This window comes from Coloeus monedula (assembly GCF_965178545.1).
Source record: "Coloeus monedula genome assembly, chromosome: 2".
NCBI lineage: Eukaryota > Metazoa > Chordata > Aves > Passeriformes > Corvidae > Coloeus > Coloeus monedula.
In genome coordinates this window covers 86416322-86433910 of record NC_138782.1, presented here as the reverse complement: position 1 = coordinate 86433910, position 17589 = coordinate 86416322, and the positions used below count along the sequence as shown (strand labels likewise).

At 36.2% G+C, this 17589-nt stretch overlaps 1 protein-coding gene across 3 annotated transcripts in view; it reads left to right on the top strand.

The window, feature by feature from the left end:
• BCKDHB (branched chain keto acid dehydrogenase E1 subunit beta) overlaps positions 1-17589 on the top strand; it is a 117883-nt gene that overhangs the window by 19150 nt on the left and 81144 nt on the right. For all 3 annotated transcript variants that reach the window (XR_014227340.1, XR_014227341.1, XM_082302639.1), the window contains exons 4-6: positions 3898-4031; positions 4719-4874; positions 8663-8771. Coding sequence is in view for 1 of the 3 variants with exons in the window: in XM_082302639.1 (XP_082158765.1) it covers positions 3898-4031; positions 4719-4874; positions 8663-8771 (399 nt within the window). In the remaining 2 variants the exon portion in view is untranslated. The remainder of the gene's footprint in view (positions 1-3897; positions 4032-4718; positions 4875-8662; positions 8772-17589) is intronic.

Here is a 17589-nt window from a genome sequence, read left to right as displayed (position 1 = left end):
TTAACATTATAGGAGATTTAATATTGTTCGAATATCTCATTTCTGAAGTTAAATTAAGATAGGAACATGACTTGTTGCAGTTACTGAAATCTGAAATACTTTTTTCCTGATGGCTTGGAACAAATAAAGATGAAGCAGCCAAAACATTAATGCACAATAATCGACTACAAATGTCTGTAAACATGTTCTGTTAGGTTGCTATGAAACTCTTTATTCCTGGCGAACGAGAAGATGACTGTGAGACTGCCTTAAAGCTGTTGTCTCTTACACAAAGGGTCGGTGGTAATTTGTGGGGTTCTGAAAATCACAAAGATCGCTCTTTTTTTTGTTTAAGTAAAATTGAACCAAGTATTGCTTTTTTTTCTTAATGTTTGTTCTTCATAATTTCCTTATTAAGGAAGTCTTAATAATAGGATTTTCCTTATTAAGGAAGACTTCTAGGGTGTTTTTTCACTTCCTTAACATGCATCTAGTCCTACTACTGAGTTACTGGGATGGAGAGATGAGAAGAATTGTCCTTTTTTTTCACATGACCCTGTTTGCCATATTGCTTCCCTCAGTACCTGGCAAAGGGCACTGACCTGTTCAGATGGCTGAAACCAGGGATGTTTATAAAGCCAGGCAGGTTAATTGAAAAGCACATCAGCGCGATGTCCTCCTGCAGAGGCTGATGCACCTGGCTTCAGAAAATGTAGAGGTGCTACTTTCACCCGGACTGACAAGTCAGCCCGTTGAGTTGGTGTTAATTTGTTTTGAGCTGCGAGGCTGACGCAAATCCTAGGAGAAGAACACATTTTAGGAAATGTTTCTTTGTTGGTAAGGAAATTACATAAGGAAACACAAAGTATCTCTGGGTTATTTGCTTGAGTCAGATTTCAGCTGAAATCTGACTCAGCTGGTTTGCAGAGGGTGATTTGAGTGGCTGTTTATCAAAATGGACTCCCTTTTCACATTTTGAAAAAAAAGAGAAAAATAAGAAAATGTGAAATAAAATAGATAAAAATATGTAGGCTTAATTTATTTAAATGAATTATATTTAAATATTTTGTGTTAGTTTTAGAAATGATTTTTATACTGTATCAATAAAAATAGTTGGTTACAGCAACGCCATACAATTTTTAATGTTTGGGGAAATGAATAAATTTGCTTTATCCTAACAATGTGTATGTCTTTTTGTCATAAGGGGCTAGATTTTATAAAGAAAACCCTACCCCTTGATACTCTACCCAAGGTTGTTTTCCATCTAATAAATAGTAAAGTGCTTTAGGATTTGCTTTTAAGAGGTCAGTATTATTGTTTTAATGCTATAGTCAAAACCATTCCTGAGTAATAAATCTCATTCATTGAATTCCCTAGCTCACTCATTCCTGTTTTAAGCCATGATACTTCAGAATTGTGCCTTTAGTCCTGAAAGTCCAAATTAGGTACTTCACACTCCTCACATTACAGCTGTCTTGTTACATTTCACTTTTTGCTTTATTGATTTTCACTTCATTTGTTCCATCATGCTCCATTGATAGCAGCATGAGGCCTCTAATTTAACATCTCAGTAGTCTTTCAGCAGTTTTATTAGGATGTATTTTATATTTTGAATTATAGAGTGACATACTAGTGTGGTGGAGCTAAAATGCTTCTAAATTAATTCATCACCCTAAATTGATATTAAAAAATTATTTTTCAAATTTGTATCAATTATTAGTTAAAAGCTCATTTTACAGGATTGTTCAAATACATTTCAAGTTTTGTGTGAGGGTGTAAAATTACTTATGGAACCTATGTATTAGGCTATTTCAGTGTACTCTGAAAAATCTGTTAATAAAGGATAAGGTTAGGTAAGCTGTAAGTCTTATATCAAAATATCCTGTAAGCAAGTGAAGTGAAATATAGTGGTCTGCCAATGGACTTGTAGGAAGCAGGAAAGTAGGAAGGAAAATTACCAACATTACCATATGTCTTCATAATGTTAATGTATTTTTAGTTTATTAAAATAAGATTTGTTTTAAATTAAAATTTAAATGTGTCAGTGAAAGAGGAGGAAATCAAGATGGCTAATTCATGGTATGCTATATAAGTAAAAAGAAGGGAAGAAGATGTTTGCCAAGTGTTTATGGTGTTACAGATGGGTATGGGTACAGGGACAGCTCTCATGGTTTTATCTGAAGCAGGGCTTCTGCACCTTCACAATTGTAGGGGTAAGGCCTGGGGCAGCTGCACATTTGCATAGGAAGTTTATTTGCCTTTTTCTTTGGCCATGTTGTCTGTCAGCAGAGAGAGTGCACCAGAGGATGCAATACAGGAACTGAGATTACAGCTCCTTCAGTAATGAGAACAATTTACACAGTAAACAGTCCCTCTAGGGGAAAAAAGAATCTTGCATTCTCTTTGTTTCCAGTGTCTTGTATGAGAAATTGTGCTGTGTCCTGCAATTGTGGCAGCTCTTTGGACTTGGTGTTGGCTTGTGTGTAGCCTCACTGACACCACCAACATTACAGTGTCATTTGATGGCTTTTTTTTTTTTTACATGCTTTAAATGAATGTTCCTGGGGGGGGGGGGGGGAAGAAAAAAAGGAAAGCAGAGGGAGAGCCAAAAACATATTCACTGATACTTATACATACATACATGCATATGGACAGGATACAAGGAGATACTGGAGTGGTATGTGAGAATGAAAGATGTGTACTTAAAGATCTGTGAAACATGCCTCCCTTTAGTATATTGCAAATGCACCCTTGGACAATGGTTTTTCCCTAATCATCCCTTTCTGAAAACTTCTGTTAGCTTTCCTTTTTCTAGTTGAACTTACAGCTGTTGAAATTAGAAATTCTCCTAGTAACAGCTTTCCCACTTACTAGTTTAGTTTGTTTTTTTTGGTTAGTTATTTCATGGTTATTTTGTTATTGTTTCATTTATTTCATAGCCACTGGTGTGCACTGTGCACATTTTTTCCATCCAATTTGAAGTCTTGGCATTTTCATGCATGATGGATTCCTATAGAAACCTACTGTCTATTTCCCAATGTTCTAAAGGGAAGATTTAATAGCAGACTGAGATTTTTCTGCTGTACTCCCTTGACAAAAAAGTAGTGCTGGCAAATATTTTAAATATGTGTTATAGAGGATATTGTAGTGGTGTTTCATCTCCCACTCCTTGTTTTTGATTTCATGAACTGAACAATTTTGTATGCAGCCATCTATTAGACTGATGCATATTTGGTCTCTGAAATTACTGTGGCACAGAAATGTGGCAGGACTAAAATAACCTTTTGCACTCCCATAGGGAAGAAATAAAACGAAATGTTTTGGGTTTGTAGCAGGAGCAGCATTTTTTTGTCTTGCCTTGGAGGCAAAGCAAATTATTTAAATGTGGCCTTACCTTGTGAGAGAAGACTGGTAAGAATGGGCACTGCTGATGGGGAGTGTGGATGAGAGGCAGTGTGCTTTTGTACAGGTGCTCCTGTACATCTGTCTGCCTTTGAGTAGGGAGTAGGCACTTGTCAGTGCCTGAAAGAAAAAGGAAGAAACAACGCTTACCTTAATCGTAAACATTTTAAAATGCTTGTAAGTATTGTGTATTCTCATATAAGCATGAGGGGTATGCACGTTTCAGTGTGAATAGATCAGAACAAATTTTCCTTCAAGTATTAAGAATGTTGTAAGTTACAAACTGTTCTTATCTTTCGTTTAGTTTCTCCTTTTCTTCCTCTGAGTTGTTACAAGTTAAAGTATCTGTACCTGTAATGAATGGCTATTGTTTCTGCACCTAAAAAAGCCCATCTAAACAGCCATATGCTTAATTGCATGTGACTTGTTTAGAAGTAAAATATTTCTGGGACAATATTTTCCACTTAGAGCTGGTGTATTGAAGGAATTGTGTGGTGTTGTTTCTTTTCTATATAGGTAAAGACAGAGTTTTCAACACCCCTTTATGTGAACAAGGAATTGTTGGCTTTGGTATTGGAATTGCTGTTACTGGTGCTACAGCCATTGCAGAAATTCAATTTGCAGATTACATTTTTCCAGCATTTGATCAGGTTAGTACTAATAAATTTGAGAGTGGTTAAAAGAAATCTTACAACTGTTTAAATTACTCTTCTGTTAGCATTAGTACTTGGTTTGAATATGTAATTTTTGCAAATATAACCACAGCTGTATTACTAATATTTGTGCATGCTTTAAGTAAACAGGCATAAACTGCAAACAGTACTAGTACTGTACTGTAAACAGTAAACTGTACCAAGGCCAGTTTGAAGGCTTATTGAATAATGGAAATTAAAGATGTGGCTTGAGGCAAATGTCTGTTTGTTTTAATTTTTGGTTTTGTGGCTGTGTTGGCTTCAGCAGCCTTAAATTCAACAGCCTGTGTCTTCCGAACACAGTCTCTCATTTCGCCAGCATACAGCTGCAGCTGGCCATGTGTCCGCAAGACAAAGTACAGATCTGGTCTGGGCTGATTGACAGTATGGAATGAGGAAACAACTGGGTTATAAGGCTACCCCTGAGGCTCAGGCATCTAACTTGAACACAATAAAATATTGGTTTATTTGCCTTGGAAAATGTTTGTCTTTGCACTGACTTAGAGTATTCCTTTGCTTCTAATTTCATCCTCTGAATCCCATGCATGGAACAGATGATGTATTTACATTGCATGTATTGAAGTGTCTTGATGCATAACTAGAGGTATTGAACTGAATGTTACTTTTGTATATAAATCTTCCCAGATTGTTAATGAAGCAGCAAAATACCGTTACCGCTCTGGGGATCTGTTCAACTGTGGAAACCTCACCATTAGAGCACCCTGGGGCTGTGTGGGCCATGGTGCACTATATCACTCTCAAAGTCCAGAAGCCTTTTTTGCTCACTGTCCAGGAATAAAGGTATAGTAACTCTTACTTTATGAAGATTAATTATTTTGTTTGTTTGTTTTGTAATGGACCTGACTAGCAGTGAGTCTGGATGCAGACAGGGGAAGAAGAGTAGGTGTCAGTCCATAACAAAATATCTGACTATGTTAATTAAAAACTATTAGAAAACTTAAACTGTGCTAAGTGTTTGAGAATTTATAGCCATTATTGAAGCAATCTTTAGTAGACATAGCATTTCGTATTTGTCAGTTTTTGCACTACAGCCATACATTTTACATAGTTTTGTGTACGGTATAGTACAGAACCTAAAAACTAACACTTGATAGGTAGTACTTTCCTTTCTGTTTTTTTTCTTTCTGCATCTGTCTTAAGTGCATTATTGAATTAATTTATATGAAATTAAATTAATTTCACAAACTGGAACACCAGAGGTTCTGTCTGAACATGAGGAAGCACTTGGCACAGATTGCCCAGAGAATTTGCAGAGTCTCTATTCTTGGAGGTATTCAGAGTTTGTCTGCATGTGGTTCCAGGCAACTGGATCTGAATGGCTCTGCTTGGTCAAGGGCATTGGCCCAGATGACCCTTGGGAGGTCCCTGCCAACCTCAACTGCTTGGTAATTCTCTGAGTGAGAACTTTATGCAAGCTTTCTGCCTGAGACGGTGGCATCCCTTGAAATGAAGATGCTGAGTGCTTAGGTGGATAGCTTTCCTAGAGAAGAGGGAGGGGCAGGATCTAGTAATCTCACATTAAGATAGCACTGTTTCCCAGGCTCCCAATTTTTTTTTCTGAGTAAGTTTTTGTCTGTGAACTTGTTAGCTGGCACCCAGACCACTGAGCAATGGCTCATGGCAGATTAATGTGGAAGATTTAAGCAGAACCAGTATTAGTGTTCTAAAGGCGCGTTCATTGTTTATCTGCTGTTTAAACTGTTGTCTATGTATGATTTTGGTGTCCTAAAACTTCAGATATTACTCATCTACAGGGAGGCCATAGCAATTTCTCCTACTTGTTTTTCTCTTTACTTATGTAAAACCTGGTATTATTCACATTTTATTTCATTATATTTTGAGGAATGGGATACATTTTTGGTTTTGGGTATTCTTTATGGTATTTGAGGTTCTCTTCTGAACTTGAAAGTATTTCCTGATTATAGACAAAAGCAATCTACAAAGTCTTTTGCCAGGTTATTAAATCAAATATTTTCTGGAGCTTGTTTAAACACTAAAGTAGTTTATTATCATATGAAAGCGAAAGATAATTTAGATGATTCAAATACTGATGCCAGGTCTAGCTAATTTCTGCTGCTCTTTGTGTTAGTTTTTCACTTTCTTTCACTTTCCTTTGGGTAAAATGCTAAAATAAGCTGCTACCACTAAGAGCTGTCATCTCAGTTAAAGGTAAAGGCACATTGATTCTGTGGAACTGATGGAACAACCTACTAGTTTTTTGTGCACAGAGAAGTGTTTTAGACTCTATCTTTTGAATATTGTTGCTTTTTGAAAAGTGTTGTTCCTTTAATATTTTTTGCAAAGCTGTTTGTTAATGCAGTTCATAATGTTTCAAGATTGCAGGTATTTTTTATTAAACCTGGCTCTTAACGTAGAAATCAAGAAGTTAAAATGAGCTTGTGGTTCAGGTGCATTTTCAAATGTCCCATATCTATTTAAGTATATTTTCTCCATATTACAGGAGGAAAGGCAATGTCTTATAAGCTGAGAAGGGTAGAGTTTGATGTTTGGGAAGAGTGGCTTTCAAAACAACCCTCCTATTAAACTTTGTGAAAGGTTTTTGGCTTTTTACTTTGTATTTTTCTTAAGTGGCAGGTAAGGTTTGGATTTCCCAAGCCAAAGGGAGTTTGTACAACTTTGGTTATTCAGGGGAAGAACTGTGGTCATTGGTACTTAGACAAAGCTTGTTGGGGTTTGGGGACACTACTGGATGGCTGTAGCTTTTGTCCACTATTGTGAGGATATACATGGAAGACGTTAATATTGATTCTCTGCATTCCATTGTAAGAATATCTTCTCTCATGTTTAGAAGCTTTCTTTTTCATTTCCAGCCTAAATTTGTCCCTGACTAACTTGTATATTTATCTGTCCTTCTCCATGCCCTTTGTATCCTAAGAGTACCACTTGTACTCTCTTTAGTCTTTGTTTCGTTAGACTAAACAAAGTATCAAAGAAATATTAATATCTGGAGCTCTTTGGACATCTGTTCAATTTGTTTTCTTTTCAAAGGGTTGAAAGAATAATTAAGTATCCAGCTGAGTTTCTAGCAGTGATTTTTGCAATAGCACTAACAGTTCCTTGGTTATGTTATGGTTTTTTTGTAGAACTATACTGTATAGTATGCTAGTCATCCTTTGAGTAGATAATAAATTCCAATCTGAATTTCTACTGCTGAGTTCTAAATTTGTAACAAAAATATAATCCTTAGACATGTGACTTTCAGTATCTGTTTTTCAGTTTGTTTTTGTCAGTCATGTCCTCAATATGAACTGGGTCTTTTTGGTATCATCCTCTGTAGTGGTAGTGACTCCCAACTTTGGAATAGTTTTCGTTACCATGCTCTGACTTAATATCGTAAATGAATAAGGTAAATAAAATCTGTCCTAAAAATGGTTCCTAAGGAGCTGTACTAGTGACATTCATGGGTAATTTCCCATGTGTCTGTTACCAAATGCTTTGGTGAAATACTAATAAACTGCTTTTCCCTTGTTTAGAAAAATCACTTACTGAGTTAATTTCATGTAATAGGAGATTTAGGTTGTGTTTTCACTCTTTTATATTACTTTTATATAAATAAATGATATTACTCTCAAAATATATTCTGAAGCCATGGCTGTAGTTAACATGGATTTTTTTTTTTCAAACAAGTGCTAGAACTAATGTTTTCAGTGACTTCTAACTTCACAGCTATAGAAGTGTTTGCTGGTAGACTTCATGCTGCATGTTCCAGCTCTTTGAGGTCTCTGGGATGTAAATTAGTCAGTTCTTCTGATTTGAGGGAATTCGGCTCTTGCATTCTATTTTCTTTATAACTGCCATAATTGGGTAACTTTCTTCTTGTAATAGAAATTCTCTTAGATCATCCGAAGTTAACTCTTCTGTTGGCATATGAATTATACTGTTTCCTTCCAAGTATTTGGATTACATTTGGAGGCCTTGCTTAATTTTCTTTGCTTGATAATAGTTTAAGGTATTTATTGGTTATTTATTTCCAAAACGAACAGATTTCAGTCTTTCACCGTAAGCAAAGAAAGTCAGCTTTAAATAGCTTTTTCCTTTTGTAGCCTTCAAAACTTACTGGACTAAGTCTGAATACCTTCAAGGTCTGTTCTGATGAATCTTTACCCAAGCAAATGAGGATCACTCAGCTGAATTTTTTTGTTATACATCTACATTAATTTTACTAAGTTCATATATATATATATACTTACGTATGTATGATTTATATATACTTCATGTATCTGTAAATCTGACTGACGTTTTTCTGTTCCTTTTACTTCAGCTGTTACTGTTAAGATGTTAGTTCTGCCTTACCTGGGCAGAGTACCTTTGTATTTAAATCACTGTATAGAGGGGAACTGTTAAAGCCTCATCAATGAACAAAGTAAAATTCAAAATTTGGAGTGTGTTTTAATAATGTAGCACTGATGTTAATTCACTTTTTAAGAACAGTTCAATCTGTGCATAGATTTATTTAAAGCAAATAATTGCTTAGTGTTGAGTATTATTGAGGAAGTTTCTAGCAGAATTGCAGTTTTAAATAAACTATTTAAAAAATATTTTTACAGGTTGTTATTCCAAGGAGTCCTCTGCAGGCCAAAGGATTGCTGCTGTCATGCATAGAGGACAAAAATCCATGCATATTCTTTGAACCTAAAATACTTTACAGAGCTGCAGGTAAAGATATGTACGTTGTATTTTCCAATAAAGTAACAATGTTTGGGGTTTTTTGTACATATATGTTGATAGTCACAGCTAAAACAATACTTTAGTAGAAATCTTGACTTGTTTGGTCTCTAGCTCTGTTGTGGGCTGGGTTTTTAGAGGAATTGTGTAAACTGAATAAATTCTTCAAGTTTGACTGCAAAGATAAGTGAACATTTACAGTCTCAGGTTAAAAAAATAAGTAGAAGTAAGAGGTATTATTCTGTATCAAATTCTGATAAAAAATTGGCAGAACTTGAACTACTTTCTTGTGGTGACTTATATACTAAAATAAGTTTCCAGATCAGTTTTTATTTTTCCAAAAGAACTGAGCCCCGCCATCACCGTTTTCCCAAAGTTAAAATTCCTTTGAAATGCTTAATTTCTAAAAATCTTCAAAATCTGCCCACTTAGATTTTAACCTTATTTGAAAAGAACTGTGATTGCCATTGCTTTGTTTTAGTCATAGTGAACTTTCTGGTTCAAAGCCGTTTTAACAACTCTCATTATGTGTAATGTATTGGAACAGTGAAAATTGACAATGATGCTGCTTGAGTTGGTTCTAAAAATTAGCTTGATACTTGTTTGGAATAGAGAAACTTGACAGAACAGTGGAGATAGGCAGAGAAATTGGATGAGCGACTGATAAAATAGACCTGAAGCCACGACTTACCTGTAGCATTTCCCTGTCCTGTGGCTTTATATATGTGAACTATGCTTGATCCGTCAATCCAGTTTATAAGTTGACTGTGTGGACTGAATTTGAGTGACAGACAAAATGTTTCTATTTTGCTTTGGACCTTTTAAGAATACTTTTCCACCAGTGCATCCATTTTGTCCGTAAATTTATTGTCTTCCTAGAGAGACAATAACAAGGGAAAAATTAGAAAGCAGACATCAAAACTACAAAAAATTGTAATATAACTCAGGAACACATAGGATATTTACTGGTAAAACTGCTTATTTGCTTTTATATTTTCAAAAAAGACCCAGAAGTCCCATTAGCAATGTAAATTTAAAAGTGCAGCTATATTTAGTGTGGTGGGGTGTGATGTATCCATAAGGTATTGCATTCCTTAAGTTCAGTGTGTTTTGAGAACTTACTAAAATTCAGCTCTGTCCATTCATTTAGAGCAAGTAGTTTGAAAAATGAGCTTGAGTCTGAGTCCTGTTAAACAAAGAAGAAAAAATGAAGTGTCTTTAAAACAGGCCTTTATTCCTCCTCCTTCCCCCCAGTATTTGCAAGTCACACGTACAGACTGTAGAGTTAGTAAACTACTTGCTTTCACACTGGCATGAAAGGCTGCGCATCAGTATCACACAGCTTTTGAGAATATAGGGAGGCTTTTGTGCTTGAGGAAATGACTTGCAAAGCAATTGCTGGATCATTTAGTGAACATAAATCAGGCTTGTGATCAAAATCTTGAGTAAAGATGTGCTGAAATAGTGGTTAATGTGATACATGTGCTGGTCAGTAACCAGATACAGTGTTGCTGTTGTTGGTAATTTCTGAAAGACTGTGATTTCCTCCTGTATGCTCATGGCTGATTTTCAGAGACTTTACTTATATTTTTTATTTTAAAATTTCTAAGAGCATCAGTTTAGCTGTGTAGGTTGAAATTTATAGTACATGCTAATTTGTGTCAACATGTGACAGGAATGATTGTAACAGGTAATTTCCTTTATCTACGTGGATATTTTATTACTTCTACAATGTAAAGTAGGAATGTTTTACTATATGGAATAGTTTTTATGTTCCTTTTATTTTCATTGTAAACCTTTCTTTGTATCATTGTTACTTTGTCATCTTCACTGTTAAGCTGTCCTTTGGGGGTTGGGTCACCTTGGACTGGAGGATTACTGTTGTCTGGGAGTTTCTCCTATAAAACTGATCTCTCTTAGAGTTCATTCTTATTCTCCTGACCATAGTCAGGGTTTCTGGTAAATCTACCATAGAAACCAAGTGGCCTGGTGAATTCAGAAATGGACCAGGATCATAATGATTGATAAGATCAAGAGGCAGCAGCAATAAGACACAAGCCTGGTAAAGAATAAGATAAATGGTGGAAAGAAGGGTTTTAAAAATGTGACTGACATGTGTTTCATAGAGAAAATTTTTACAATACCCCATGTGAGTGTGTTGATTCTAGCAGGAGAAAGAAAATGTACAGATTCAGAAATTGACTTAGACAGTAAGCTTGAACTATGTCTGTATTTACTGTTTCTTTCCACTAGTGTCTCGAAACAGTACAGGGTCTTCTGAAGGCTGGGAACATGCATGCTTTCCAAAACAAGAACACAAAATGGTATCAGTTTCCCTCTATTACTTAATTTATCTTTTTTGTTCCTTTTTACCATGGTATAAAACTTCACCTAAGATTTGGGATCTCATTGTTCCAGACAAAAATAGTTTTCTTTATTTCCATGATGATGCCTCAGTCATTGAGTAATAAAATTATATTGCCCCTCCCATAGCTTTTTTTTTTTTTTTTTTTTTGCTGTAGCTTCATGTGAGTAGACATGTTTGTTCAGAGAGCTTTGTGACTGATGTTACAGTGGGTGTGTAGGGACTTAGTTGAAAAATTAAGGTGGTAAGGATGTTAATGGGAAGGAAGATTTTTCTATCTGTAAAATTAATGTAGACTTCTGAGCCTTGTAATTTTCCTCTAATGGAGCTTGCTTTCTTCCTATGAGATCTCGAAATATTTTTCCATGATATTTTGTTCAGTGTTGTTAATGTAGTTGAAATTATGGCTGAAAAGAAACTGTGGGTTGGATGGTCTTTAAAACACAGGATATCTGTCCTTATTTGGGTGGCGTGAAGCTAATAATGCATTGTTTAAAACAAGCAAAAAATCAAACTAAAATAATAACAAAAATCCCACACTCACTCCACTGCACCCACCAAAAATTTAGGCCCATTGCTTCTGCTGCAAAGTGTTGCTATTATTGTTGGAATTGGATGTTGGATGCCAGCGATGGAAGGTAATTTATATCTAGCTTAGAATGTATAACCTGAAGTTGCTTCTTGAGAATGTTAAGCAGGATGCCAGGTCATTGGTTTTTTGTGGAAGCTTTTGTGCAGAACCAACCTCGTGATTTTGCATCTGATACATACTTCCAAGGAGCTATATAGGCCCACTAACTGCTTTTAAGTTTATTGGTTGTTTTTGTTCAGGAAGTTGTTTTTGTTTGCTTGTTTATTTTGCTTGCTTTGATGACAGGGTGGTTCTGCAACATTCAAGCATAGATTTCATAAGAGTAAAGAAACTGTACGAAAATAAGAAGAATCTTCATAAGTGTTTTCAAATGTAGGTCTGGTCTCCAAGGTAAATCAGAGCTGTAGCATAAGTATTTCAGTGTAGCTATCACAGGGAAAGTGTGAGATTGCTATTTTTTAAAAATAATGTGTTTAGCTCAATTTCTTCCCAAATGAACACAGATTTTCCTATTCAAATATGTTGTGTGCTTATTCAGAAATGGGGTAAAACTAACCACACTAATTAACATTAATTCCTATAGGAATATTTGCTACCCAAACATGCCTTTGCCCGCACAAGATACAAGAGTAAAATTAGGCCTTAAGTCTTTGCTTTAGTCATCCCTGTGGATCCCAGGTGGATATTTAAGTAGCATTGCCTTAAGTTCACCACATTCACACTGTGATGAACCAAGAAGAAAAAGCAAATTCTGAAGTGAAGAACAAATCTGCAGGAACTTTTTGGAAATGTTTTCCAGTTCATTCAAAAAATAATGCACACCTTAAATATCCAAGAGCCCTAGTAACACCAAAAGGAGGGAGTGGACTTCAAGCTAAGATCACAGAATCATAAAATAGTTTGGGTTGGAGGTGACCTTTAAAGGCCACGTGGTCCAAGCCCCCTGCAGTGAGCAGGGACATCTTCAGCTAAATCAGGTTGTTTAGAACCTCATCCAACCTGACCTTGAATGTTTCCAGGGATAGAGCATCCATAGCTTTTGTTGGAAACCTGTTCCAGTGTTTCACCACCATCATAGTAAAAAACTCTTATATCTAACCTAAACTGACTTTATAAGCCCCTTTTTAATACTGAAAGGCCATAGTAAGTCCTCCCTAGAGCTTTCTCTTCTCCAGGCTGAAAAATCCCAGCTCTCTCAGTCTGTCGTAATAGGAGAGATGTTTCACCCCTCTGATGATCTTCATGGCTCTCCTCTGGACCCACACCACTAACTCCATGTCTTTCCTGTGTAGACAACCACAGAGCTGGATCTTAGAGTTTGCCTGGGTATCTGTTAATAGTAAATTTTAGAAGTTACAGAAGAGAACTATTTTCTTTGAATGAAGCTGAATTGGTAAGTTTCATTTTCTCCATTAGCTCTGGTGTGCAAACAATTTGAGCTAGTTCCCATATACGGATACATGATTTGACGTATAGGTATATATGTTATCTATGTGAATACATTTGTAGATACATATGTATGTAAGACATATATCAGAAAGCAGTAGCTAGATGGGAAAAGAAGTATACTTGCCATGCACAGTTGTAGCTAGTAATTGCGGATTTGTACTTCCCTCACTGTGAAGCAGGATGATGCTTTTGCATCTGTGGCTCAGCCCACAGGCCTGTTTCTCTACCCAGTCACCCACTTTGCTAGCAGTTTGTTTAGCAGAGGACCTGCTGTTCCTTGCTGTACCTGGGCTCTTTGAAGTGCTCATCCTTAATCTTTGTTTACTTCCTTGAACTGTTATGGCAGTGCCACCACGAACTTGGTTGTACATATGTGGAGTGGGAATTACAGTGATTCTGCCCCCGGATGGCTCTTTACCTTTCAAAACTTTTGAGTGGAGGATCTTAGCCAGTCTAGGAGCTCTGTGTGTTTCCCACTGGACATAGAACAGCTTTTTATGACCCTGCAGTCCCTCCTGGTGGGTGGTGTTCAAGCCACATATTATTCCCACACCAGCAGCTGGTTCCAAGACCCCTGCTTGCTCCTGTTGTTCACACCACAAGCCCAGGGTGTCTACACACTGGTTTGTCTCCACTTGCTGGCCCCGTGTCTTGTCCTTTCATACTTGTGTAACCAGCAGCTGGTACTTAGTCCTTGCAGCACACAGCCCTTGCACTGGACAGGATTTCCAAGGAAGCTGGGACTGAAGACCATGATGAGGCACTAGGCTCAGTCAGACAAACATGCTGACCAGCCCTGATAGGCTCCTCCTATTGTGACCCTTTCTGTTTCTTTCCTGCTTTGCTCCTCACCAACCCCCTTCACCTTTGTGTGCCTTCATCAGCTGGTGTAGTTCCAGGCACCCTGTTCCAGCACCCTGGACCCTTGGGTTTGTGTGCTTACCAGTTGCAAATTCCTGGATATGCCCGTCGTTTCTTATAGCCCTTCCCTGAGTGTTCCTGACAAGGTTTGTTTCTTTTCTTAGTTATGTTTGTCTTCAGGTTTGTGTCTCCATATTTTGGTCATAGCTTCTCCTTTTTCTTTATCATCCCATCAGATAATTTTACTGGAAGGAATACTCCCATATTTCCCATACCCTTATCAATAAGTGGGACTGAGCATGTTTGGTTCTTGTAACTGCCACCCTCAACCTTCGTGGTAACGTTTGTGTCCCTGTGTGTTCTTCTTTGTGGCTTTTCCCTCTTTCTATTATCCCATTTTGCATTGTAAAGATTCTTGTCTAGACACCCTTCAAGGAGCAGATGCTGTCTTCTTTCACATAACCATACAAGTGTTTATCAGAAATTTTCCCTTTCCTTTCCAGCCCTGTATTTTTCTAGCCACTTGTTATTTAAAGAAATCATTACAGAAGGACACTGATATTTTAGTGTATGTTAATTTTCCTTCAATAATATTAGGAAGGAGCAAAGAAATGTAAGCCTTTCTGAGTAAAAATCCAGAGTTAAATATACAAGTACGTGTGCAAAGAAGAATTCTGTTGCTATTTAACTTATGAGATCATAATGTTATTGCAAGTGCCGTAGTGACATCCCCCTAAATGTCAGAGATACTAAGAAAATATCTGAATTAAAAAGGAAAAGGAGGCTTTGATTTATAAAAAGTATTAACAGCCTGTGCAGTGTCAAGGGCACATAATGGTTATGAATCAAAGGAGAAGATGAGTCACCTTGACATTATCAGGTTTAGACATCTTGTGGAGAACCTACTCTGATGTTTTTTGACCTTTTCAGTTTCATTTAATTGTACTATATATGACACTGGTGGTGTAGCAATAAATACGACTTGCATCAGTGGTTGTTATAGAGACAAGGCAGGTAAAATGAGAAAACATGTGTTTTCTTTCTGCTGTTCAGACTGCTCTTTTAGAAAATGCAGCAGATGTTGTAACCTCTTAAAATTAACTTGTCATGGCCCTTTTTCACTGATAATTACAATTTTTTGCTAATTGCTGTATTTGAAATCTGTATTTGAAACATTTGATTTAAAATACTTTATTTCTTCAGTAATAGACAAATAGTCTGCTTTGTATATAAACACTGTTATCCTGAATTAGATAATTATTATGAAAGAATATTAACAGAATAATTTAATATGCTATTTTTCATCTTTATTAGTTGGGAGAGGAGTTTTTGCAAAGGCAATTGAGAAAAATCCTTCCAAATTGGACTTTCCTATAAATTTTTGACAAGCTGAATTTTCCATTTAAAATTGGCAGGTATTATAGATGAGCTCATTTAATGGGCATTTTGTTGCAGAATTGTTTAGCTATAGTAAGTAATTAGTTAATTTGTGTAATTGTGTCTTATATTTCATTTCCCTAAGTGGATAAAACCATGGCATAGAGAAAAGGCATTTATTTCTGTCATGTACACCTTCCAGTTCTTCCTCTGGCTCATCCCACTCCTTTCAAAACCTTCTCATTCATGTCAGTACCCTGGGTTTCCACTAGAAGGTCCTGTGGTATCTTTTTGAGTTTCTTGTTCTCCAGGTTTCATGTAGGTGACCATTTCATGACAAAGACACTTATGCAATGCCAATTAGTGTAGTTCTGGGTTTCGTTATCTCTCAGAATCTCTTTCTGTTGCCTGAGAGTTGTACAATGTGCAGAATCCATAGAAACCTGGTCTGCCACTAATGTGCAGTGAGCAAAGGCTGAATGTGCCTTTCTTCCCTTTCCTTTCCAGCCCTATATTTTTCTAGCCACTTGTTATTAAAAGAAATCGTTACAGAAAAACACTGATATTTTAGTACATTAAAAATTGTTTGCAAAGAGATCTTTGTGCTATGTTTAAAAGCACTTCGTGTTTAAAATACATTTTAAACATTTCCTTGATTAAATGGATATGTGTTGTTGAATTATGCTGAAAAAGAATTTGTTGTTATGTTTTTAGGAAGAATGATTTAGTTAATATGTATGTCTCTTCTGTGCCTGTTCAGGTGAAGTGAGATATCTCTAATCTAAGCACAGGCAAAAACATTCTTTACTGTGAGGGTGATCAAACATAGGCATAGGTTGCCAAGAGAGATGTGGGGTCTCTGACCATGGAAGTGCTCAGAACTTGACTGGACAAGGCCTTGAATGACCGGCTCTGAGCTGGGGGCTTGGACGAGGTGATCTCCAGAGGTCACTTCCTACGTCAGCCATTCTGTGATGCTGTGATATATGTGGATTTATATATCATTAGCAACAAGGAAAAAAACATTATCTGCTTTAATTGAAAATTACTCGCTACTTCATTTATTGAGGTTATGTTTGGAACTTGTAAGCCAGGAAAAAACCTAGGTCATTCTACTTGTTTTGGATCTACCATAACAATGAAGGAAAAATACAAACCACTTTACCACTGGTACCACTCACGGAGATTCTGTATCGTAACTTCAAGAAGCAATTTTGTTCAGCAGGAACTCAATAAGTATTTTATGAGCTATGAAATAAGTTAACAAAAAAAGGCAGAGTGTTTTCCTTATAAATTGTTTCTGTGTATTTAGAAAGAATAAGATTTTTTTTTTCCTACTATCACTAGAATATCTTTTAAGAAGAATTATTTGACTTGCTGGTGCATAGACAAGTTCATCTTTAGATCAAAAACAGTATTTCTTTTAAAATATGATATATGGATGTCTTTTGTCATTGATTTAGTCGTTAAACCAATGTATAGTGCATGGGAGCACTGATTCAAAACTAGCATAACTGACCTAACATTTTTCCATCTGAAAACTAGTAAATGAGCCTTGAATGGAATTACCTTAAATGTCTTAGGACAAGACAAGATGACTAATTCTTGCCTACTCTCTCGAATTGTGGTGTATTTTTGGTGAATAGATAACATTTTTTAAAAGGAAAAATATTTAGATTTATTTAAAAACGCTATAATCAGAAGTTCTTCCTGACACTTCCAGTGTAGGTTCTGAAAACTTTTAACCTCAATTTAAACATAAAACTGTAGAGCATCACACTTGGAGCTTCAGGAGGATGCTGGCACAGCTGTTCCTTCTTGTCTGAATACTAAAGTACGATTTCAAAACTCCTCTAATGATTACTAGAATAATCAAAAATTCTAATCAATTAGTGGTTACTTGAGATTTTTTTATCAACTGTGTAGCACTGTCCATCTCCAAATCTGATGCTGATATTTTGTCTTGATGTACACTGGAACTTATTACTATCTTTTGCATGTGCATATATGCATCATCTTGTTGTGTTGCATATAACATAAATTAAAATCTACACTGAACATATTTCAAACAGTGTAGTTAAAAATAATTTGAATTGCAGCTAAACATTTGAAATGAATGATAATACTCAGTTATTTTGGCCTAATGCTAATAGGGTCACACAGTT